The sequence below is a fragment of the Gracilinanus agilis genome, chromosome 4 (assembly GCF_016433145.1).
Source record: "Gracilinanus agilis isolate LMUSP501 chromosome 4, AgileGrace, whole genome shotgun sequence".
Lineage (NCBI taxonomy): Eukaryota > Metazoa > Chordata > Mammalia > Didelphimorphia > Didelphidae > Gracilinanus > Gracilinanus agilis.
The window spans coordinates 103775885-103799825 of record NC_058133.1 but is presented as its reverse complement, the minus strand read 5'-3'; the positions used below and the strand labels follow the sequence as shown (position 1 = coordinate 103799825).

General features: G+C 45.4%; 1 protein-coding gene across 1 annotated transcript in view; it reads left to right on the top strand.

Moving 5' to 3' along the window:
• LMOD1 (leiomodin 1) overlaps positions 1 to 22296 on the top strand; it is a 74224-nt gene extending 51928 nt beyond the window's left edge. Inside the window, exons 2-3 of the mRNA XM_044676715.1 lie at positions 17769 to 19196; positions 21352 to 22296. Of these exons, the coding sequence (XP_044532650.1) occupies positions 17769 to 19196; positions 21352 to 21378 (1455 nt within the window). The 3' untranslated portion in view covers positions 21379 to 22296. The remainder of the gene's footprint in view (positions 1 to 17768; positions 19197 to 21351) is intronic.
• The last annotated feature ends 1645 nt before the right edge of the window (positions 22297 to 23941 follow it).

Genomic DNA, 23941 nt, shown 5'->3' with positions numbered 1-23941 from the left:
CCTTCCTTCCTTCCTTCCTTCCTTCCTTCCTTCCTTCCTTCCTTCCTTCCTTCCTTCCTTCCTTCCTTCCTTCCTTCCTTTATACTGTATAAATGGAACACATCCAAGATCATATGGCTAATTAATAGCAGAGACGAGATTCAAATCTAAGTGTAGACAATGGCAAGTATTGCTAACTCTAATATAGTCATGAGAAATCTGGAGCTCTGAAAGATTCAGCGATTTGTCCATAGGCAAACTCCTATTTAAATATCTGACCTCAGATTCAGACTCTGGTCATCTGACTTCAATCCTATACTCTATGACCTCCATGACTCCCATTGAAACTCTTAAATGTTTCTTTCTCTTTAGTATTCATATCCCTTGACCCTTCAAAAGTCCTTCACATTCTTCAAAAAGGTTTTGGGAAGGAGGAGCTGGATGGCTCACTAGGTAGAGAGCCAGACTTAGAGATGGGAGGATCTGAGTTCAAATCTGACCTCAGACACTCCCTAGCTGTGTGACCCTGGGCAAGTCACTTAACCCCCATTGCCTAGACCTTACTGCTCTTCTGCCTGAGAACCAATACACAGTATTGATTCAAAGACAGAAAATAAGAGTTTAAGAAAAAAAAGAGGGGTGCATAGTTCTAGAATCATCCATATGATGCTTTAGTCAACACTGCACCCAAGTTACTGACTTGAACATAAGAAATGCAATATAAGATATAACCCAGGAAATATATGATAAAAAAAATAAATGTAGTAAACTTAACCACAATTGCCTAGCCTTTACTGCTCTTCTGCCTTGGGACCAATAATTAGTTTCAATTCTAAGACAGAAGGTCCTAGAAAAAAAAAAAGGAACTAGACCAGATATGTTGCAATAATAAGGTAGAAGAAATAGTTCAAGTACTGCACCAATATTTATGGAATGTTAGAAGATATGGAGGAAGCCTCCAGAAAGTTGGATAGATTTTCTATGAAGGAATCACGGGAAAGTATGACTAGCTATTGCCTAAGCTAAGATGGGAGGGAATATGATTTTCATTAACATGGAGGAATTAATTTGCTGAAGGTAGAAATAATAGGATACTTGGAGTGTGTGACCGTTCCATTTTGTAATTTGTAATAGATGAAAGAATAGTCGGGCATGGACTGTTGTGCACCCTAACTCTGGGAGAGCAGGTTTCTCAAGGTTCATAGAAAATCTAGATAGACTCTAATGACCTAGAGTTGTACGAGGAAAGACAGTCCAGAAGGGATAGGAGGTTCTTTATGAATTTTTTTTAGAACTTTTACCTTCCACTTTAGAATCAATACTTTATATTGATTCCAAGACAGAAGAGCACTAAGGGCTAGGCAATGGGGGCTAAGTGACTTGCCCAGGGTCATCCAGCTAGGAAGGGTCAGAGGTCAGATTTGAACCCAGGACCTCCTGTGTTTAGGCCTGGCTCTCAATCCACTGAGCTACCCAGCTGTCCCCTCTTTATGAAATTTTGAAGATACAAAGCATAATGAGGCTAATGAGAAAGAAAAACAGATTTGTCTAAAGCAGTGATGGGCAAACTTTTTAAAGAGGGGGCCAAAGGAAAGGAAATGCTCATCTGTCAGTCTGTGTCTAAGGCAACTCTTTCGAAGTTTCATTGTATTGTATCCTACTCATTGTATTCCTCGGATTAGGAATAATGTCCCCAGGCTGGATAGAACATTTCAGGGGGCCGCATCTGGCCCGTGGGCCATAGTTTGCCCATCACCAGTCTAAAGCAATCAATGTGGGTGAACACAGGGAATTCAAGGACTGGCTTAGAAACATGGCCAAGTGATGGAGTGCCATTCCATTCCAAAGCATCATCTTGTAAGAAGAGCGTCAGGCATCCTAAAGCTTACAGTGAATTGAGGTTGTGGATGAAAGCAAGAAGAAACAACAAGAATAACAATAATTTCTAAGTGATTGTGACGCTGTGGTAGTCTGAGAGTGTACTTGACGGGTATCTGATGGGGCACTGAAGTAGACCAAGCACTGGGCACCCCCCTCCTTCCCCAGGTTTATACGTTGCCTTCCATAAGCCTGCAGAAGACAAGGGGCCAAGGGAAGACTCTCCTATATGTTTTTGAGAGATTCTCAAGGGTGTGAATTTTCTGTCGGGTAGGTTGACACACTGCCTGGCAAAACAGAAACTTGTGCCCACTAGATTCTTAATCTAGACCAAGAGATGGTTCTCAGTTACTAGAAAATTAATTAACTAGAGGTGCTCCTATCTTCACCCCAAATCTGGACTTCTACTCCATCGATGATTCCCACAGACTCAGAAGATAATGGCACTCACTTCACAGTGGTAACATTGTTTATTATTTAGAACAAAAATACAAGCAAAATAAAATAACTCCTTAGATAGGAAGCCTCCACCCAAAAGTCCTGCTTAACTGTCCAGGTTTTCTTCCTGTAGGACATTTCTGAAGCACTTGGCCCACTGTGGATTATGGGAATGATCGGGGTGGGGAGGGTATTGCAAATCTGGGACCCCATGCTGAGATTTCTTATTGTGAGCATGTAGAAACAGAAAACATAGAAGGGTACGACAGTCTTATCACCATGCACTTGGTGGTCCCAAATTTCTCTGGGCCTGCGCTGCCCTATCATTGGGATCCATCCTGTTCCAATAATAAGTAGTTTTAAGGTCTGTAAGATCCTCACACCAACCTAGGGAAGTAGGTGTTATTATTATTCCCATTTAACAGATGAGGAAATTGTGGCTAAGAGAAACTAACCCTAAGATGAATTACACACAGAGTTATATAGCTATGAAATGGCTGAGACAGAATTTGAATTCAGGTCTTCCTGATTCCAAGTCTAGCACTTTATTCACAGTCCTACTTTAACTGCTTCCAATCTCCACTGATTGGTCTTGATCACAGTACTCCCTGATCACAATCTCTTTTTCTAGTCAGGAATTTTGGGAGACTTCTGGCCCCTCCCAGCTTCTATTAAGTATGAAGTTCATTATGGAATTATCTGCAGTGATATATCTGAAAAAGAAAAAGATTAAAGAAGGGACCAAGGGCAGCTGGGTGGCTCAGTGAAGGGAGAACCAGGCCTAGAGATGGGAGGTCCTGGGTTCAGATCTGGCCTCAGACCTTGGGCAAGTCATTTAATCTCCGTTGCCCAGCCCTTGCTTCTCTTCTGCCTTGGAACCTAAGCTTAGTATTGAGGCTAAGAGGGAAAGGAAGGGTTAAAAAAAAAAAAAGAAAGAAGGGATTGACAGGTTGTTGCTCAGAGTAGATGGGATGATGATGACCAATGACTGAGTAGGCTATTATAATATCATTTTTTTTTAAAAACCCTTGTACTTCGGTATATTGTCTCATAGGTGGAAGATTGGTAAGGGTGGGCAATGGGGGTCAAGTGACTTGCCCAGGGTCACACAGCTGGGAAGTGGTGAGGCCGGGTTTGAACCCAGGACCTCCTGTCTCTAGGTCTGACTCTCACTCCACTGAGCTACCCAGCTGCCCCCTGAGTAGGCTAGTAGAGAAAGCAAAATAATAATAATGACTAGCATTTGTTTTTTTTTTTTTAACTCTTACCTTCCATCTTGGAGTCAATACTGTGTATTGGCTCCAAGGCAGAAGAGTGGTAAGGGTAGGCAATGGGGGTCAAGTGACTTGTCCAGGGTCACACAGCTGGGAAGTATCTGAGGCCAGATTTGAACTCAGAACCTCCCATCTCTAGGCCTGACTCTCAATCCACTGAGCTACCCAATTGCCCCCATGACTAGCATTTCTATAGCATTTCAAGGTTCATGAAGTGCTTTACAAACAACCCTGTAATAAGATGCTATTATTATACCCCATCCCCATTTTACAAATGAGGAAACTGAGGCTGGAGTTGTTGAGTGACAAGAGTAGGATCTGAGTTTATGTATTACTAACTCCAAGTGCTCTCTTCATAGTACCACCTCGCTGCTAATAGCAGCACAGTACAATGGAAAAAGAATGGAGTCAAAGGGCATGGGTTTAAGTCCTCCCTTTTATGCTTACTCCCTAGGTGACCTTGGTCTAGTCAACTACCCTCCCTGGGTCTCAGTTTCTTTATCTATAAAATGAGGAGGCTGAATTAGCCTCTAAGAGCCTTTTCACTTTGGGCTCCATAAACTATTTTCTTCTGTTTTCTCTCCATGCCAGGAGAATGACCTTTGAGCTGGGGACAGAAGAGCAAAAGCTATTGGGGAGTCGATGACCAAAATAAGTGAGGAGAGAAGAGGGCACCAAGATGCCCTGTCACCAGGCCCTGATGAACTGGGCTACTGAAGGAGCTGGCAGATGGGATTGAGCCCCTGCCAAGATAGCTGGGAGGGAGGTGGGTGAGTAGATGGGAGGATGTAGCTAGCACATTGGCACCAGGAAGGTGCCCCTGCCCACACGACCAAGAGGCATTGAGAAGCCCCTCAGGCTGGTGGATTGAGTGTATCACCACCTGGTGGACAGATTATCTATCACATGGCATCAGTGCTGAGAGATCATGGAGAATAAGAGTAGAGGCAGCAAATGCTATCCAAGTTTTGAAGAAAGGAAAGAGAATGGAGCCTCAAAACCATGGTCAATGAAATGGACTCCAATCTTCGCTAGAATTATAGAGTGTATTAATGAGATGATTAATGAGCATCTGGAAAAACTGCAAAGCACTTGCATGCTTTCACTGGCAACTTTTTTCCTCTCTATTGATGGGGCTACTTAATTGATAGATCAGGGGAATGCGGATGATATATTTTAACAAAGCATTTGACAGTCTTTTATGATATTCTTGTGGTGAAGTGAGGTGGTTTAATCAATAGAACTCTTTTTTTCCCTCCTAAACCCTTACCTTCTGTTTTAGAATTGATAATAAGTATTGGTTCCAAGGCAGGAGAGATGTAAGGGCGAGGCGATTGGGGTTAAGTGACTTGCCCAGGGTCACACAGCTAGGAAGTGTCTGAGGCCAGTTTTGAACCAAAGACCTCCCATCTCTAGGCCTGGTTCTCAATCCACTTAGTCACCCAGCTGCCTCAAATAATATTTTTAAGTAGATTCCATATTGGTGTGAACAGTTGGGCCCATAGTAGTCTTTAATGGTTTAGTGTCATCATCTTGGAAGCAACTGTTTAGGGAAGGACCTCAACCATCTGTGATTCAATATTTTTGTCACTGATTTGGATAAAGGGACAGATGGCACACTCATTGATGTGAAATTAGGAAGGATAACAAATACATGGGATGAAAGAGGCAGAATTCAAAAGATCTTGATATTGGGCCAAAGTGAATAAGATGAAGTTTAAATAATTGTACTTGGGTCAGAAAAAAATCTGCTTCTTAGGTGCAAAATGGCAGCCTGAGGGGCTTCTCAAAGCCTCTTGGTCATGTGGGCAGGGGCACCTTCCTGGTGCCAATGCACTATGTCTGGTTAAGCTATAGCTCATTCATGAAAGGTCTCAGGTTTTAGGAGATATATAATAAATATTAATGTAAAGTCTTACATTGGGTTCAGAAAATCAGTATTATAAGGACAAGCTGGAAAAGGCTAGATAATTGTTCATTCAAGAAAGGTCCAGGAGGCTTAGTGCACAGAACCTCAGTATAATAATTTTAAAAAATAATCCTGGGGCAGCTGGGTAGCTCAGTGGATTGAGAGTCAGACCTAGAGACGGGAGGTCCTAGGTTCAAATCCGGCCTCAGCCACTTCCCAGCTGTGTGACCCTGGGCAAGTCACTTGACCCCCATTGCCTACCCTTACCAATCTTCCACCTATAAGTCAACACACAGAAGTTAAGGGTTTAAAATTTAAAAAAAAATAATCCTTACTTTCTGTCTTAGTAACAACCACTGGAAGACAGAAGGAAAGTGGCTAGGCAAATGGGAGTAAGTGACTTGCTCAGGGTCATAGAGCTAGGAAGTTGTTGAGGCTAGATTTGAACCATGGTCCCCTACCCCTTCCCCAATCCTCACCTGTTCAACTCCAGGCCTGGTGCTCTATCTACTGAGCCACCTGGCTGCCCCCTCGATATAATGCAACAGTACGGTGTGGTAGTCTAAAAGGCTAATGTGATTTTAGGATACATTTAAAGAAGGACATTGCCAAGAAGTAGGGAGGTGATAGCGCCATTGCTCCAGTCATATCCAGAGAATCATGTTGACTTATTGGGCACCATATTTTAGGGAGGATGTTGACAAGTTGGAGAAAAGCCAGAGGAGGGGAATCATGGTACTGAAGAGACTTGCCCTATAGTGATTTCCTGAAGGAACAGATGATACTTAGCCCAGAGAAGAGAAGACTTAGGAGTAACAATCAAAAGTATTTGAAGATTCTTAGAGAGAAGAGGGATGAGATTTATTCTGTTTACACAGTATCTGCTGTGCCACTTATGCTCCCAGGAGTCAAAGAGAACTAAGTCCAAATTCTGCCACAGTCACTTAGTAGCTGAGTTTTCTTGGGTAAGTCATTTAACATCTCTGGGCCCCAGTTTCCTCCTCTCTAAAGTAAAGATCTTGGATTGAGGTATATAAAGTCCCATTTAGCTCTAAATCATGGTCATTCTGACTCTCCAAGTACATACCTTGGTGGTACAGTGGATAGAAGTCTAGATCTGGAGTCAGGAAGACATGGGTTAAAATCTAGCCTCAGACACTTCTTAGCTGTGTGGCCCTGGGCAAGTCACTTAACCCAGACTGCCTAGCTCTTGGCACTCTTCTGTATCAGAACCGACACAGACAGAAGATAAGGGTTTAGAGAAAGAAAAAATAACAGTCCTTTGCCATAGGAAGCTCACACTCTAATAAGGGAATGCACACACAAGAGGGTAGTGGTAGCCATGGAAGGGAGTTTTGGTCTAAACTCCAGACAATCACCAGGGTTGTGAATGGAGCCACAGGGCAGTAGGTTGCCTAGTAGCAATGATATATTGCTTTATTGTCCCCAGGGCAAAATAGGTATGGGAGAGGGTCACAAGATGCTCATGGGTCACATATCACAAGATGCTCATGCAGGGCAGGTCCTGGCATCCTGGTAGATGGGAAGTGTCACCTGCTCTAGGGCTGACTAGCCAGAGTGAATTGAGATGAGTTTGAGCTTCCCCCTCAGCCACAATCAGGTCAGTTCAGATGAGCAGATGAAGTCCCCTGGGAGGTAGGGCTGACCTCTAGATGTCAGGTCCATCGGATTGTGAGTTCTGCTGGGGAGAGAGGAGCAGTAGCAGGGCAGATGGCAACGTGTTTGCACTGGGTAGGCTCTGGTGGATGGCTTCCAGGGGGAGGCTAGGTCATATTCTTAACTAGAAATCTTTAAGAATTAACATCCTCAGGGCAGCTAGGTGACTCAGTGGATAGAGAGCCAGGTATAGAGACATGCTAGGTTCAAATTGAGCCTCAGCCGTTTTCTAGCAGTGTGATCCTGGGCAAGTCACTTAAACCCAGACGCCTAACCCTTACCACTCTTCTGCCCTGGAACCAATACTTAGTATTGATTCTAAGATGGAAAGTAAGGATTAAAGAAAAAAAAAAAGAATTAACACCCTTATCTTGAAATTGATAAGAATTCAGCCCTTCATGTCCCACAGTGAATCCCCAAAGGAAACAAGCACCTTTAAATATAATGGGTGAAGGGAAAGTTTGAGTCAATATTTAAGTTTTTATGATCACAAGAGACTTCTCACAGGGGGAAAGGAACCTCACTATTGTGAGTGGGGTGGAGAGATGAGCTCATTTGTTTGTGCTGAATCAGGGGCCATCTTGTTTGGAGGGAGGAACTTCCAGGGGGGAAAACAAAACAAGGGAAAAATTCCAAACCACTGATGATGCTCCTTAAGAAGGAGAAGGGAAGAAAATGAAAAATAAGAAATGAGTTGGCTGGACTAAAACCCTTCCAGAGGATACTGGCCATTTCCTGGTGCCTGAGGAATGGTTGGGGGTGGGGAGGCTGACCTTTTCCAATGAAACCATCAGTTCTGTCATTCTGGAGTTCCCCGATTCCCTGGCCGCACACACTACTATGGGAGGTAATGAACTGTTATCCATCCTCAGGGAATCAAAGACCCTGTGGATCCTATTCCATTCATTCCCTTGCCACCCCCCACCAGTGCCGGGTGGAGAATCTCCCTTCCAGAAGAAGGTCTCCAAAGGACACTATGGAAAATCCTTGGTGAAAGAAATACTCGAGGTGGTGGGGGACAGTTAGGTGGCTCAGCAGATAGTCAGATCTATAGAGGAGAGACCCTGGGTTCAAATCTGACCACAGACACTTCTTAGTTGTGTGACCCTGGACAAGTCACTTAACCCCCATTGCCTAGTCCTTATCGCTCTTCTGCCTTGGAAGCAATACACAGTACAGATTCTAAGATGGAAGGTAAAGGTTTAAAAAAAAAAAACAACAACAACAACCAAAAAACCAAAATACTCTGAGTTGGAGACAGAAAAATAGACTGAGCCCTTGAGGCTTGGTTTCCTCAGGTGCAAAATGAGAGGACTGAATTAGCTCTACCTTCCCTTCAGTTCTTAATCTCTTATCCTGAGATCCCATGAACTTGCCCACTCATAGTCTTCCCTTGGCCCTCAAAGTCTCAAAACTGGCCTTTGCTGGGCCCTCAGACCTACTGGGTGCGTGTTGTCAGCTTTCTTTGCCCTTCACATCAACTCTGAAATGGAGCTGCTCCCTTGAGATGGTCCTTGGCAGGGGACTCTAACACCAGGTCAGCTCCCAGACTGTCCTAAGACAGCTCACTCTGGAACAGCTGCAGCACCTAATGCCAAGGGGCCACCAGGTGGCTGGGTGGGGGGCAGAGACCCGAAGGACAGGCTGAGCTGAGAAAGGAGAGGCAAAGGCTTCTTACAGCTGGGATAGGGATGTCCCTGTAGGGACCAGAGAGGGGCTATCTGGATATCATTTCCAGGAGACAAGGTAGTTCAGGGTGGTGTGCGTGTGTGTGTTTGTGGTTGTTGCGGGGCAGGACAGGGAGGACTTAGGAAGAAGATACCACACATTCCAGGGGTGCTTTCCTTGTGAATAAGCATCCTGATCAAGGAGCAACAGGAGCCTGGGCACCAGTTAGAACAAGGTCTTTTAAGGAACTCTCAGTCCTTGGCACCCAGCACCCCCCTTTCCCCTGAGGGAAGGAAGCTTAGAGCCCCCAGACCGAAGAAGGCACTGATGCCTAGGCAGAGAATCTCAGCCAGACAGAAGTCACTGCTCTGAGCCCCAAGATCATTCAGGGGATACCTTTGTCCCCTCCAGACAATGGATTAGGGAGGCTGGCAATGAAACTGCAGGACTGGCAACACCAAAGATCACGGTCCAGTTCCATGCTGAGTGTTGGTCTTGCTCTGGTACCCAGCCCATGTAGCTTTAATTATTGACTATATTCGCTTGACAGCGGATCCATTCTGGTTTGCGGGGAGGAAAGGGGAATTTCCCTGGTCTGGATCTTGGCAATGGTGGTGGGGATTGTCTCCATCCATTCCCCTGCAGGCACTACCACATCCCAAGCCGATGTGGCATGGAGAGGAATCCTCACTGATTCTGAAAACTCTACAGAAGAAAAAGGGATCCTGCCTTTGGCCACCCACATGCTTTCTAACTCTGTGTAACATCTAACCTGTCGGCTGCCTCTCGCCTTTCTTTGTCGAGATCCTGCCCCGTACTCTGGTGCCCAAGTCACACTGAGCCTGGTTTATGCTACGATAGGCATAGCCTCCCCTTCAGTTAACTGGGTCTTTGCAAAGGAAAGTGAAGGAGAGAGCCAAATTCTAGTAAGAAGTGACCTTATAGATCTTCTAGTCCAACTGCCTCATTTTACAGATCAGAAAACTGAGACCTAGAAAGGTGAAGAAGCTCGTCTATGGTCCTAAGCGGAGACCCGAGCCTAGGTCTTCTCCAGCTTTCTTTTCTGCATGCCATTCTGTTTGAGGGAGTGATTGGCATTTATAAAGAGGAACATATCACTATGGAGCGCCAAAAAGATTCATAAAAACAGCGCAGATTTTCTTCTCTCCCTTGTTAAGAATAAGGATTCAGATATGATGATGATGATGCGATAGCTGGGTAGAGTAGTGGATAAGGTGCAGAGCCTGGAGTCAGGAAGACTCATCTTCATGTATTCAAATCTGGCAAGTCAGTTAACCCTTTTGGCCTCAGTTTCTTCATCTGTAAAATGAGCTGGAGAAGAAAATGGCAAACCACTCCAGTCTCTTTGCCAAGAAAACCCAAATGGGATCATGAAGAGTCAGGCATGACTAAAAAGGGCTTTGCACAGTACCAGGCATCTGATGATGGTGATATTTCCCCTCTTCCTCCTGGGTAATCAGGGAGTATTTCCCAGAGAAGGTCGTATAAAGACTCATAAAAAGAGGGAAGAGGGGGCAGCTGGGTAGCTCGGTGGATTGAGAACCAGGCCCAGAGACAGGAGGTTCTAGGTTCAACTCTGGCCTCTGCCACTTCCTAGCTGTGTGACTGTGGGCAAGTCACTTGACCCCCATTGCTTAGCCCTCAACATTCTTTTCTTCTTAGAACCAATACTCAGTACTGATTCTAAGACAGAAGGTAAGGGTTTAAAAAATAAAAAAAGAAAAGAAAGAAAAGAAAAGAATAAGAGGGAAGAGACATTGTGCTGTGTCCCTCTTGCTCCGTAGAAGGAAGTTATCTAAACAGATAAAAATAAAGCCAGGGGACAGACACCCATCAGTTTCTTTATGTGACTAAGAGAGCCAGTGGGAGGAACTATGGGGGAAATTCAACTTAATTCAGCTCAGTTCATAGAATAACAATGGTAGAACTTACTATGTACCAGCTAAGTGCTTTCATAAATATTTTGTTTGATCCTCACAACAAGTCTGGGAGCTAACAACAGAATAATAATAACATTTCTATAGCACTTAGAACATGCCAGGCACTGTGTTACAAACTTTACAAATATCTCATTGGATCCTCACAAGAAATCTGGAAGGCAGATGCTACTATTTATCACTCCCATTTTACAGTTGAAGAAACTGAGGCAAAGAGAAGTGAAGTGTCTCACCTAAGGTACAAAACTAAGAAGTATCTGAGGCTGGATTCAAACTTAGGTCTTCTAGACTCCAGACCCAGGTGGTCTCTCCATTGTGCCACCTAGGATCACGGCAATACCCTTCAACAGAAATGTAGTAAGAGCCTGCAATTTTCTGGGCACTGTGATCAGCGAGGGGTGCCATCCCTCACCCCACCCGTTGTTTTTCAGCCCTTACAATATTCTCATGGGGTCCCCAGAGCACTTTGGAGGCCATCTTTTCTAGCCATCTGACTCCAAGCAGGACTTCTCAGTCCATAGTACCCAGCAGGGCCCTGGAGTGGGGGTAATCATAGGAATCTCGTCTTTTGTAGGGGCTTTGGCTCTGTGGCTGGGGCCAAATTGTGACCAGTATCTAGACTAGGATGGATTTCCCCATAAATGAGGTCTGTGAACATCATGCTCCTCTTCCTAGAGATGTCCCCAAGGAGAGAGATGCTGCGGCTCTGCATCACACCTTTCTGGGCTTCCCACCCTGCTTTATGTCTAACCTGAATCCCTCTAACTCCAAGAGATGAGGCTGAATGGAGCCTGGCCTGGAGATCAGATAAATGAGCCTCTAGAGGCCTCTGGGGAGTATTCGGCCACCCATCTCAGAATAAGGGGGTCAAACAGAGGGCTCAGTGTTCCTTTGTCGAGAGGCATACGGGAGACAGCTCTGGTTTGTGCCCAAAAGAGCTCAGTAACTCTGAACGCCGAGATCCCAGGCCAGGGAGGGATTTGGTCTCCTTTTCCTTTTAAGGAAATGTCTGAGAGATTCTGAGAGCTGCGAGCTGCAACAGGCCCCAACCCGGCTCATTCCGAACTATTTGGAGGAAATGGCAGATTAATTGGCCACCTTCCCCCTTTCCCAGCCCTCCCTACCACCAACCTGTTTTTCATTAGATTCTTTTTAAAGGTCTAGCACGCCTGCACTGTAACAGACACATGGAAGGGCCCACATGGCGAGGGCCCTCCAAGTGGGCTCTAAGGAACCCTTGGCATCATCTGAGGGTCCAGAGATAACAAAGGGGGACCGGAGGTACCAGGTGAAGGTTAATGGCTCCAGGAGGGATCGGGCTGATGAGGAGGGAAGAGGATTTATTCTTTGATCACCTCCAAAGTCCTTTGAACTCTTGATTCTATGAGTCAAGTCATGGTAAAAGTATGGGGGTTCTTGGAGGAAGGTCCTGTAGGAGGGAAGAGACAGCTAAACAGCGTAGGGGGAGAAGTTCTGGTTTGGGGGATGGGGAGGAAAAGGAAGGAAGGAGACCAAAATGGAAGCCTAATGCTTAGAGACCAACTTTGGCTTGGCTGTGAAGGAGTTGGCATGGAAGAAGACTATGGTGATAGGACAGGCAGGACAGGGAAACTGCCAAGAAGAGCTAATCCTGCTGCCCCAAGAGTCAGGGTTTTTTTTGTGTGCGTATGGATGGTCGAGGGAGAAAGAAGGGTCCAAGGGAAAGATGAGGAGACAGAGGGTCAAGGCCACCTATGGTTCTCTCTCCTAGACTACTCCTAATGCCAGGTCACAGCTGGATAGCCTCATGAGTAGTCAGTATTCTTGGAACGGGCATCCTGGACAGGTACCTTTGCTCTGAAAGTTCAGAGAATCCACCAGTAGATAATGCAGGTGAAATACTTTGTAAACCTTTTGTGCAGTTATTTTTCAGTCATGTATGACTCTCCTTGACTCCATTTGGGGTTTTCTTGGCAAAGATACTCAAGTGGTTTTCCATTTCCTTCTCCAGCTAATTTTACAGATGAGAAACTGAGGCAAACAGAGTGAAGTGACTTGCCCAGGGTCATACAGCTAGTCAGAGCCCACTTGGAGGGCCCTCGCCATGTGGGCCCTTCCATGTGTCTGTTACAGTGCAGGCGTGCTAGACCTTTAAAAAGAATCAGTGCCTGGATGTATGATTTCATTGAGACGGGCAACACACCGGTGAGGAAATTCTCTTTACCAATACAGACTGGCACCTTCTTTGAGTTATAGTAGCTGGATGGTATAGTGAATAGAGCAATGGATCAAGTGTGATGAAGACCGAGTTCAAATCCTGCCTCAGACACTTACTAGCTGTGTGACCCTGGGCAAATCACTCAACCTTTACTCAGTGGATTGAGAGCCAGGTCTAGAGATGGGAAATCCTGGGTTCAAATCTGCCCTCAGACACTTCCTGGGCAAATCACTTAGCCCTCATTGCCTAATCCTTACCACTCTTCTGCCTTGGAACCAATACACAGTATTGATTCTAAGACAGAAGGTAAGGGCTGAAAAAAAAAAAGCCCCTACCACGCAGGGATGTTGTGAGGATCAAATGAGATAACGTATGTAGAGTGTACTGGAAACTTTAAAGCACTATATAAATATTGACTGTTATTATTGGAGCTACACAGGGCACTGAGAAAGTAAGTATTTTGCCTAGGATTACACAAGCAGTACGTGCCAGTCAGAACTTGATCAGGTCTTCTGATGCTGAGGCTGCTTCTCAGTTATTAGGAAGAGGGATTCCTTCATAATATCATAATATCAATCAAATGATCTAGATGACTGCCGAAGTCTCTTCCAGCTCTTAAATTCTACCATTCATTAGATTGCTCAATAGTACCCAGCAAGGCACTGGGGTTAACTGTCCAGATCTCATTTTTGTGGTGCCTTTGGCTCTGTGGCCGGGGCCAAGTCATGAGCAGTATCTAAACTAGGATGATTTCCCCATAAATATGGTTCATGAACGTCACATAGCCACCTCCCTACCCTCTTCCCACCTGAGGATCTTTGGGTCCGGGCCCTATGACAGTGATGGTGAACCTTTTAGAGACCGAGTGCCCAGCCTGCACCTCATGCCATAGCCTTACCCCAGACAGAGGAGGGATGAAACGCTCCCATTGGGCTGCTGGACAGAGGGGAGGGTGATGTGAGAAATGTCCTCAGGAGCATGAAGAGGGGAAGGAGAGCAGCCCCTTCTGGCACCCATGCCATAGGTTTGCCAACACAGGGCTAGCCCTTACTGTTCTCCTATCTTGGAATTCTAAGACAGAAGGTAAGGGTTTAAAAAAAAAAGATCAAAGTTTGTAGAAATACGTTATTAATAATATATGAATTCAAAGATCCTCTCCCCTGAACTTATCTTTCCCAGATGTCTTACACAGTCTCAGCTACACTTAGTTGCTCTTGGAAATGAGCCGATGTATCCCCCCCAGGAGTAACCATGGTCCATTCAGAGTGTCAGAAGGTGACAAAGAATGGGAGACTCCATGGGGACAAGCCTCTGCAGAGCCCTTGGCTCCCAGGACCCTCCCCCAAAGTAGATCCTGCTGTGTGACTTGAGGCTCACTTGCCTAAAGCGGAGGGAGGAGTGAGGGGCATTCCAAGGCCATGCCTCACCAAACTCCGTGCCCTTTGACTGCCCACTGTGATTCAGACCAGGGAGCCAAGAACTTTCTTTGCTAAATAAACCCAGGCCAGGTCCCTGATGGCATCTGTTTGTGGTGCAGGTACAAAGTGTTTCCATAGAACCAGCCCAACCCCCTGTTCCCTCTGTGGAGGGCCTTGCGGCCGGATGAGCAGGAAGGAATCTTGACTAGATCTTCTCAGGTCATTTTTGTTGCTGTTTGCTTGTTTTTCAGTCACGTTCCAATCTCTATGACTGCATTTGGGGTTTTTTGTTTTGTTTTTGTTTTGTTTTTTTTGACAAAGATACTGGAGTGGTTGGCTATTTCCTTTTCCAGTTCATTTTACAGATGAGGAAACTGAGGTAAACAGGGTTGAGTGACTTGCCCAGGGTCACATAGCTAGTAAGTATCTGAGGCCATATTTGAAGTCAGGAAGATGAATGGCTTAAAAGAGAGAGATGAGCAGAGCCTTTCCACAGCTCTCACAGCCTCCTAAGAAGAGAGTCTTCTCTGTAAGAATCCATTCCCTTAGATGCTTAGTGACCAATCCTCTTTGACACTAGGCCCAGTCATGGGGACTACAAAGACCAGTCAGGAATTGCTGTATTATTTTAGCAAAATGGCGCATCTGTTCCTCAGCAAGAAGCCAATAGGCATGTCCATCCCCACGAATCCAGATCATGTGCTCCTTGGCCTCACCCTTGCTCCTGAGGTTAGGTTCCACCCTAGAATCTCAGACATTGTAGTATCTGTCATTCAGTTAGGAAAGTCTGCCCAGAATGTAATCTCTACAGAGTTTACAGGTCTGGAAGCAAGACCTTCTCTGCTTTTTGTGGGAATAGAAAACCAATGCCAATGGTACCACTTTCACTCCCTTGTAGAGTGAGAAAGGACCATGAGGTCCCCTTGGGTCAATAGCTGGGGCTATTCAGGACTTTGGCCCAAGACCAAACTCGTCTTCACTGCTTTTTCCAACCATGGTCGCCAGTCCATACTCAAGGCCCCCAGTTCATTTCTTAGGAGGATTGGTTGAAGGTCCTGGAGATTTTTAGCCCATAGAAGAGGAGACTTAGCGAGGGGTATGATAGCTGTCTTTAAAGAACTACCATGTGGAAGAGAGGTTAGACTTCCTCTTTTTAGCTCTAGAGGATAAAACTAGGTCAAGCAGTGGGAGTTGCAAAAAGGAATATTTTAGGTATAATAGGGCACTGGCCAATGGGGACCCAGTCTTTTGAGCATGCACAACCTGCTTTGGCTGGTGCCAACCCCTGTGACTCCTCAGAGACCATGCTTCAGACCTTCCAGTTACGCTTGACGGACTAGACCCTTCTTGGACGGTTTCCTTCCCCCACTCACCCCCATCTCTTACATAGGCTTGATCCAAGAAAATACTACCTAACAATGAGAGCTAACCAAAAGTAGAATGAGTTACCTTAGGACAGTGATGAGCAACCTTTTGAGCTTGGTGTGTCAAAATTCACCAAAAAAACAAGCATAACTCCGTGGTGTGTCACTTTGAGAAAAAAAAACATAATTTCACGATATTTATAGTTTAAATAACAAAATGTATAATTATAATCTATAACTGTATTTAATAAACCAAAAAAGGTAAATTAATATAGGTAGAATTGTCATCTATAGTGCACAGTGTCTACACTACATTACAGCAAATGTTTCATCCTCAGCCTGCAGCCCCAGACTTCTCTGTATGTGGTCACATGTGGCTGCATGTCATCGAAAATGGCTATGGGACATGCATGCCATAAGTTTGACATCAACGCCTTAGGAGGTACGAGGTTGCCCCTGATTGGAGGTCTTCACAGACAACTACTTTCTGTGTATATCATTGAGATGATTCTTGTCCAGGCATGAGTTTGACTAGATGGCCACTGAGGGCCTTCCAACTCTAAAATTCTGGGGTTCTTCTGACTCTACAGGTATTGCCGAGCACAATTCCTTAGAATGATGGGTATTTGTTTCTTTAGGTGTCATCTCATTTAACATTTATGTCATTCCAATAACCAAGATGAGACTCACAAAACCCCAGAACCCAAGAGCTTACAAGGTCCTCCGGAGTCCATTTCCACCCATTTCTTCTCGGTCCCCCCCTAGGCAAGACTGATTCTGAATTATGCAAGAGAGATAAGGCCATTTTCTGTAGGAGAGAAGACCCCTTTGTTTATTCATTTTACTATCAAGAACTCTAAATAGGGTTAGCTAGATGGCTCAGTGGATAGAGAGCCAGACCTGGAAACTGGAGGTCTTGCATTGAAATCTGACCTCAGACACTTCCTAACTGTGTGACTCTGGGCAAATCATATTAAACTCCATTGCTCAGCTTTTACTCCTCTTCTGTCTTGGAGCTAACACTTAGTATTGACACTAAGACAGAAGGTAAAGGAGTTTTTTGTTTGTTTGTTTGTTTGTTTGTTTGTTTGTTTGTTTGTTTGTTTGTTGTTGTTGTTGTTTTAAGCACTAGATCTTGAGTCTGGAGACCTGAGTTCAAATCCCCATTCCAACACATACCGCATGGTGACTTTTAAAATGTATTTTTAAATTCTTTGAATGCCAGTTTCCTTTTATATAAAACAAGCATACTATTTTTTATGATCTACCTCAGTGGGTTGTTGTACAGAATGAATTACACAAACTTTAATGTTATAAGAATAGGGATGGGTATTAGACCTGTGATTTCATCAATATAGGGATTGCCAGATGAAGAAACTCCCTCTATCAATGCAGGCCATTGTTGTCTCTGCAGTTTTCAGTTTTAAAGAGTTGCCTACAGAGTGAGAGGTTAAGTGACTTGCCCAGGGTGAAACAGCCAGTGTGTGTCTGCCAGAGGGACTTGAACCTGGTCTTCTGATCTCTAAGACCAGGGCTTTAGATCCACTTTTCCAGGCTGCTGATCTCCCTCTGTCATAGGAATGGGAGCTATTATTATTAACTCAAGAAAAATTTTCTTATGGGACAGCTAAGAAGCACAGTGGATAGAATGCCTGGGTCTGGAGTTGGAAGTTTAAATGTGGTCTCAGATGCTTCCTAGCTATGTGACCCTGGGCAAGTCACTTAACCCTGATTGCCTCGTCTTTGCTGCTCTTCTCTCTTAGAACTGATACTAAGACAGTAGGTAAGGATTAAAAAAAAATTCTTCATTATGTCCATCCCTTCTGTTGAGGTTTAAACTGTAGCACCCTCAATGAAGAATGAAAAATGGCTAATCACTACATAAAACTATTTAGAGACTTGAAGGTCATGCTTAGGACTCCCACTCCATGTCCTACCACTCAACACCCTCTCAATCTAGTTATTACTGCATGTTTATTTATTTATTTTTTTCCTGAATTCTCCTTAGGAAAGCAGGCAAGTAGAAACCAAGACAGATGTCAAGAATGGAGACGAAAGGGGTAGGGATGCCAGTAAAAAAGGCCTTAGTTCCAAACGGGACTCAGAGCTGGGAAGAGAACAGAAGAAGGAGAGTCCAAAGATAAACAGACACAAAGAGAAAGATGAAGCAGATGGCAAAAGCAAAGAGAAGTTCAAGGATGACAAAGTCTTGAGGGGCATCGACAAGGGCAGGGTCAGAGCCGCTGTGGACAAGAAAGAGACAGGGAAGGATGGGAAAGAAGAAAAGACTGTGGCAGCCAGGAAGGAGGACGAGAAGAAAGGGATTGAAAGGAGCAGAAGTCTGAACAAAGAGAAGGAGAAGGGAGGAGATAAAAGTGAGGCAGATAAAAAAAAGGAGGAAGAGAAACCAAAGACAGGGAATGGCAAAGAGGAGGCCAAGAAAGAAGAGGGCAAAGTGAAGAAGGGGGAGTCTGTCACCCAAAAGGAGCCCAAGGATGACACCAAGGCCAAGGATATTAAGGCAGCAGAGTCTGAGAAGCCCATCCCCAGTAGCCCCGCCAAGGCCCCAGAGACTCCAGCCAAGGCGGAAGAAGAAGCAGCTCCCAGCATCTTTGATGAACCTCTGGAAAAGGTGAAGAACAATGACCCAGAGATGACAGAAGTAAACGTCAACAACTCAGACTGCATCACAAATGAGATTTTGGTCAAATTCACCGAAGCACTGGAATTCAACACCGTGGTCAAAGTGTTTGCCTTGGCCAACACTCGGGCCGATGACCACGTGGCTTTTGCCATCGCCATCATGCTCAAGGCCAACAAGACCATCACCAGTGTGAACTTGGACTCGAATCACATCACTGGCAAGGGCATCCTTGCCATCTTCCGGGCTCTGCTCCAGAACAACACACTGACGGAGCTACGCTTCCATAATCAAAGACACATCTGCGGGGGCAAGACAGAAATGGAGATTGCCAAGCTCCTTAAGGAGAACACCACGCTGCTCAAACTAGGCTATCACTTTGAGCTGGCAGGACCCCGGATGACTGTCACCAACCTGCTCAGCCGCAACATGGACAAACAGAGGCAGAAAAGGCTACAGGAGCAGAAACTGGCACAGGGTGGAGGGGGGGAGAAGAAGGACCAGCTGACAGTACCCAAGATTGGGACCTTGCCCAAGGGCTCCCCTAAGCCATCACCACAGCCATCCCCAAAGCCCTCCCCGAAGAACTCCCCACAAAAGGGTGGCACTCCGGCTGCTCCACCCCCACCCCCACCTCCTCTGGCTCCACCCCTCCTGCCAGAGAACCTGAGGAATTCCCTTTCTCCAGCCACCCAAAGGAAGATGGGAGATAAGGTCCTCCCAGCACAGGAGAAGAACTCCCGGGACCAACTGCTAGCTGCCATACGTTCCAGCAACCTCAAGCAGCTCAAGAAGGCATGTGGTTGGGGGTGGGATAGAGGGAGCCAGGGAGGGGGGGATAAGAGATGAGCATAGGTAGCAAGGCCAGGGCTTGCTGGGGGGTGGGGGGGTTGGGGGAGGCAGAGAAAGAATCACATCACTTCCTTGATTCTGAAGTATTCACCCCACTTCAAAACGTAAAACAGAACTTTGAAGTCAATAAAGGGAAAGGCTGGGAGACAGAGGCTAGGTCTCTCCGTCTCTGACTCTATCTCCGACTCTCTCATAGAACAGAACCAGTGGTACAGTGGGGAAAAGGAACTAAATCAGATTTCAGATCTTATGATTTGAAATCAGAAGACATAAGTTTGAAGCCTGACACCGATGCTTACTACCCATGTGACTCTGGGCAAATCAGGACCTCTTGAACAGATTTCTAGGGCTTAAAAGGGTCTTTGCAAGATCATCTAGATCACTCCCTTGCCTTAGCCAGGCCACACTTAACCCATATTCAAAAGATGAGAGACAGAGAGAAATAGAGAGAGAGAGAGAGAGAGAAAGAGAGAGAGAGAGAGAGAGAGAGAGAGAGAGAGAGAGAGGGAGGGAGGGAGAGAGAGGAGAGAGAAAACTTTAAAGCAATGACTCCCAAGAGTCAGCTTTGCCTCTGTTTATTCTGTCTCCTTAAAAAGTTGTACAATCTGGCAGCAGAAACTGTTCCCTCCTGGTAGTCCCATCAGGGAAGGAGTCAATATTCATGGCCCAGCCTTTAGGTGGCAGTGATAGTCTAACCTATGTGCTCACGATCCTTTAGGACCCTGAGGTAAATGTGACTACAGCCAGTAACCCTGGGACACAGTATTGACCTTGATCATGTTTTACATAAAGAGAAAAAGGTTCCCCTTGCTTTAGCACATATTGAAATATTAATATTGTCCTGTAGATGACCATCATGAGAATGAGCTGGTTGTCTTGGAGGAAATCGTGCCACCCTCTGCATTAAAAAAAAAGTCCAGCTCCAATGCCATCTTCTCCATTACCTGCTCCTTCAAGAATCTCATCTTGAAATGTATTTGGGCCTCTCCTTGCACACTTAGGCATCATCATAGTTATTGTATGTTCTTATAGTCCTCCTAATCCAGGAGTTAACATTTTTTGTTTCATGAACTCTGGGAAAGTCTACGAACTCCCTCTCAGAATAATATTTTTAAATGCATAAAAGAAAGTACAGAGAACTACAAAAGAAGGCAATTATATTGTAACAGTTATCAAAAAAAATTTTTTTTAAGGATACAAATCCCAGATTAAGAACCCCTGTGGGGATAGCTAGGTGATTCAGTGGATAGAATGCCAGGACTGGAGTTGGAAGGACCTGGGTTCAAATCTGACCTCAGATACTTCCTAGCTGTGTGACCCTGGGCAAGTCACTTAACCCCAACTGCCTAGCTCTTATTGCTCTGCTGCCTTAGACTTGATAATTAGTATTGATTCTAAGATAGAAGACACGGGTTTTAAAAAACAAAAACAATGTACATTATTATTTACATATTATTATGTACATTATTAGGTCATTTGGCCCTCACCACCACCCCAAGAGGCAGGTAGTGCATGTATTATCATCCCCATTTTGTTTTAACTCTTACCTTCTGTCTTGGAGTCAATACTGTGTATTGGCTCCAAGGCAGGAGAGTGGTAAGGGTAGGCAATGGGGGTCAAGTGACTTGCCCAGGGTCACACAGCTGGAAAGTATCTGAGGTCACATTTGAGCCTAAGACCTCCCGTCTCTAGGCCTGACTCTCAATCCACTGAGCTACCCAGCTGCCCCTATCATCCCCATTTTGCAGGTCTGGAAACTGAGGCTCAGAGGTAAAGTGATTTGTCTTAAGACCAATAATGTCAAAGCCAGGATTTTAACCCAGTCAATCTCCTGGACTTCACCTTCAGAGTTCTTTCTTTGGAGAACTACAGGAAGGATATGAAGGGTTAAATTTAGACAACAAAAAAGTTTTTCTGCTAGCAAGGAATGCCAAATGTAGAAATGGGCATTGGAGACTCTTTTGTTTCCTTTCCCTTAGGAATACGAGTCAGAGTAGCATATTGTTCAGTGATGCTTGGAGATAGGAGATACATGAGATGATGTTAGGAAGCTCCAGTCTTTCAGTAATAATGGGTTTTTGCTTTTCCCTCCATGTAGGTGGAAGTACCCAAACTGCTTCAGTAGGACGAGGCACCCAGCTCTCCCGACTGGAGGGGCCTGGGGACATTGCCTGCCCATCCCATAACTGTGCCCAGCCCAAGCCTCCTAGAATGATGCACATCTCCCCCAACCTCGGCTTCCAGCTGTGGAGGGACCTGCTCTGTGAAAGGAGTCCCAGGAGAGAGGCCAGGGACCCTGGAGTCCAAGCCATATTCAAGGAAAGACACCTCCCTTAACTTTACCTTTCTTTTCTTGTCTTTGAGATGCTCCAAGGATTTCTTTACCATGGAATAGAGGGTTATGGACTAGAAGAGCCCATCTAGTGTGCCACTCAGAAGGTGGTACTGTTTCTGGGCGCCATGCTCCCAGCTATTTGTGGAAGACTGATGGCTAGAGAAATGCTCAGCAAGGACCACACGACACTCTTCTCTCTTTACTCCCAACGTCTGCTGCTCCTGTGGCTGGGATTCGGCTCTCCGAGGAGCCCAGGAGGCATAGTTCTTGGGTTGGTGGGTCTCTGCATGGGGTACTGCCAGGAGGAGAAAGCTGGCTTGGTATGGAAGGGTACAGGTGGATAGAAGGCAACAAGGAATCCCATTTGGGCTGCACATAATTGGAAGGAATTTAGGGGTTTTTGGAAAGAGAGGTGAGAAAGTCACCCCAAAATCCTTGCATCCAGGAAGAAGGTTCCTGGAACGTGTCTGTGTTGCTTGGAAAGGAAGTGGTAGGAATGGATGAACTCTGAAGGGGGTGTAATGGAAGGGAAGGGAAGGGAAGGGAAGGGGCTGGCTGCTGGGCAGGAATGAGAAAGGGGCACAGCCAGAATGACGGTCATACTGGGCACCAAGAGGCATTTCCCTCACATCTACCGGCTACTGTATAGAATAGCTGTTATCTGTTTTTCCATAAGATTTTGATAATATATACAAACCTTTAGCTGCCTAAGATTGTCCTTACTACAGAGGTACCTGAACGCACCTTGCCCTCACACCTCCTCTTTCCCCTGAGGAGCTTGGAAAGAAGTACCTTAACCCAGTGCTTACTCGAAACTTCCCCCATTACACATAGGGAAGATTTGAATCTGCCTCTGAGGATCTGGGGGGAGGAAGCTCGCTGAAACAGCCCAGAGTGGGATCTCGAAGCTTTCTGATCCATAGTCTAATACAGTGGTTCCCAAACTTTTTTGACCTACTGCCCCCTTTCCAGAAAAAATATTACTTAGCTCCCTGGAAATTAATTTTTAAAACTTTTAATAGCAATTAATAGGAAAGATAAATGCACCTGTGGTCATCACTGCCTCCTTGGATCACTGCAGCACCCACCAGGGGGCGGTAGCACCCACTTTGGAAATCACTGGTCTAATAGAAGACAGAGGCCCATTGTAAATGCAATTCAATTTAATAACATTCATTCATTCTCTGAGAGACGATAAGGGATATTGGGTAAGGAACTGAGTTTGCCCTACCTTTGCCTCATGCTGACCATATGACCTTGGACAAGTCTCCTAACCTCTCTGGGTGCTCTGAACATTTCTCTAGGACTACAAACTACAGAGAAAGGGCCATCTTGCACTGCTAGATGGAGTTTCTTCTTCAGGAGTTTCCTACAGCAATAAAATCACAGGCCCAGTCTCTATCCCTATTATGGCTTTGCTAGATAGCCAGTCTATCAGGCTAACAGTGGCTGGAGCCATAAAGTGGGAGGTCAGGGGGAAAGCTAGCAGAAGTCAGAAGGGAGCCTGTCAATGCACCAAACAGTTCCTACTGACCTGGGCACTTAATCCCCAGAAACATCATAACTTCTAGAATACTCGCCATAGCCAAAGGGGTAGGGGTGAGGGCACTGATAGCAGCCAGTTCTCAGGCAATTGGGAGAGGCCGAGAGAACAGGCTCCCCAAGATGCCTATATTAGGCATTTTCAGAGAGAGACACTCATTCCATTTTTCTGCCTAACCATGGGCCCTGGGCCAATTCCTTACAAAGGCCATGAAGAAGCAAAGGAAATGACCTAGAGTGACCATCCTAGAGATATAGTGCTATAGGCTAGGGAAGCCTTTGTCCTCCCCCCATTGTCTTCTTCCCTATCCCTATGTCTATATCTATATAGTTGCTGTCCTGACCAGGGATCCAGCAGACCTACCCAACCCTTGTCTGATATGTGTCTGGTAAGAGGAGACTAGAGTCTAGATAGACATTAAAAACAAAACAGAACCCTTACCTTCTGTCTTAGAATCAATACTGTGCTTGGTTCCAAGGCAGAAGAACAGTAAGGGCAAGTCACTTAAACCAGGGTCATATAGCTAGAAAGTATTTGAGGACAGCTTTGAACCCAGGACCTCCTGTCTCCAAGCCGGGCTTTCTGAGATAGACATTTAGATTAGCTAGTCTGGGTTTTTTTATAGACCCATTGGGTAATCTTTGGCACTATACAAATCAACCCCCAATGAAAGGAACATCCTTGAGCCACTCAGTCAAAAAACATGTATTAAGCATCTACTAGCCAGCCATGGTGCTAAGCTCGGAGGATAAAAAAAAGAGGCAACACACCCTCATTGTCTGTCATAAATTTTCAGAACCCTCTGGCTAT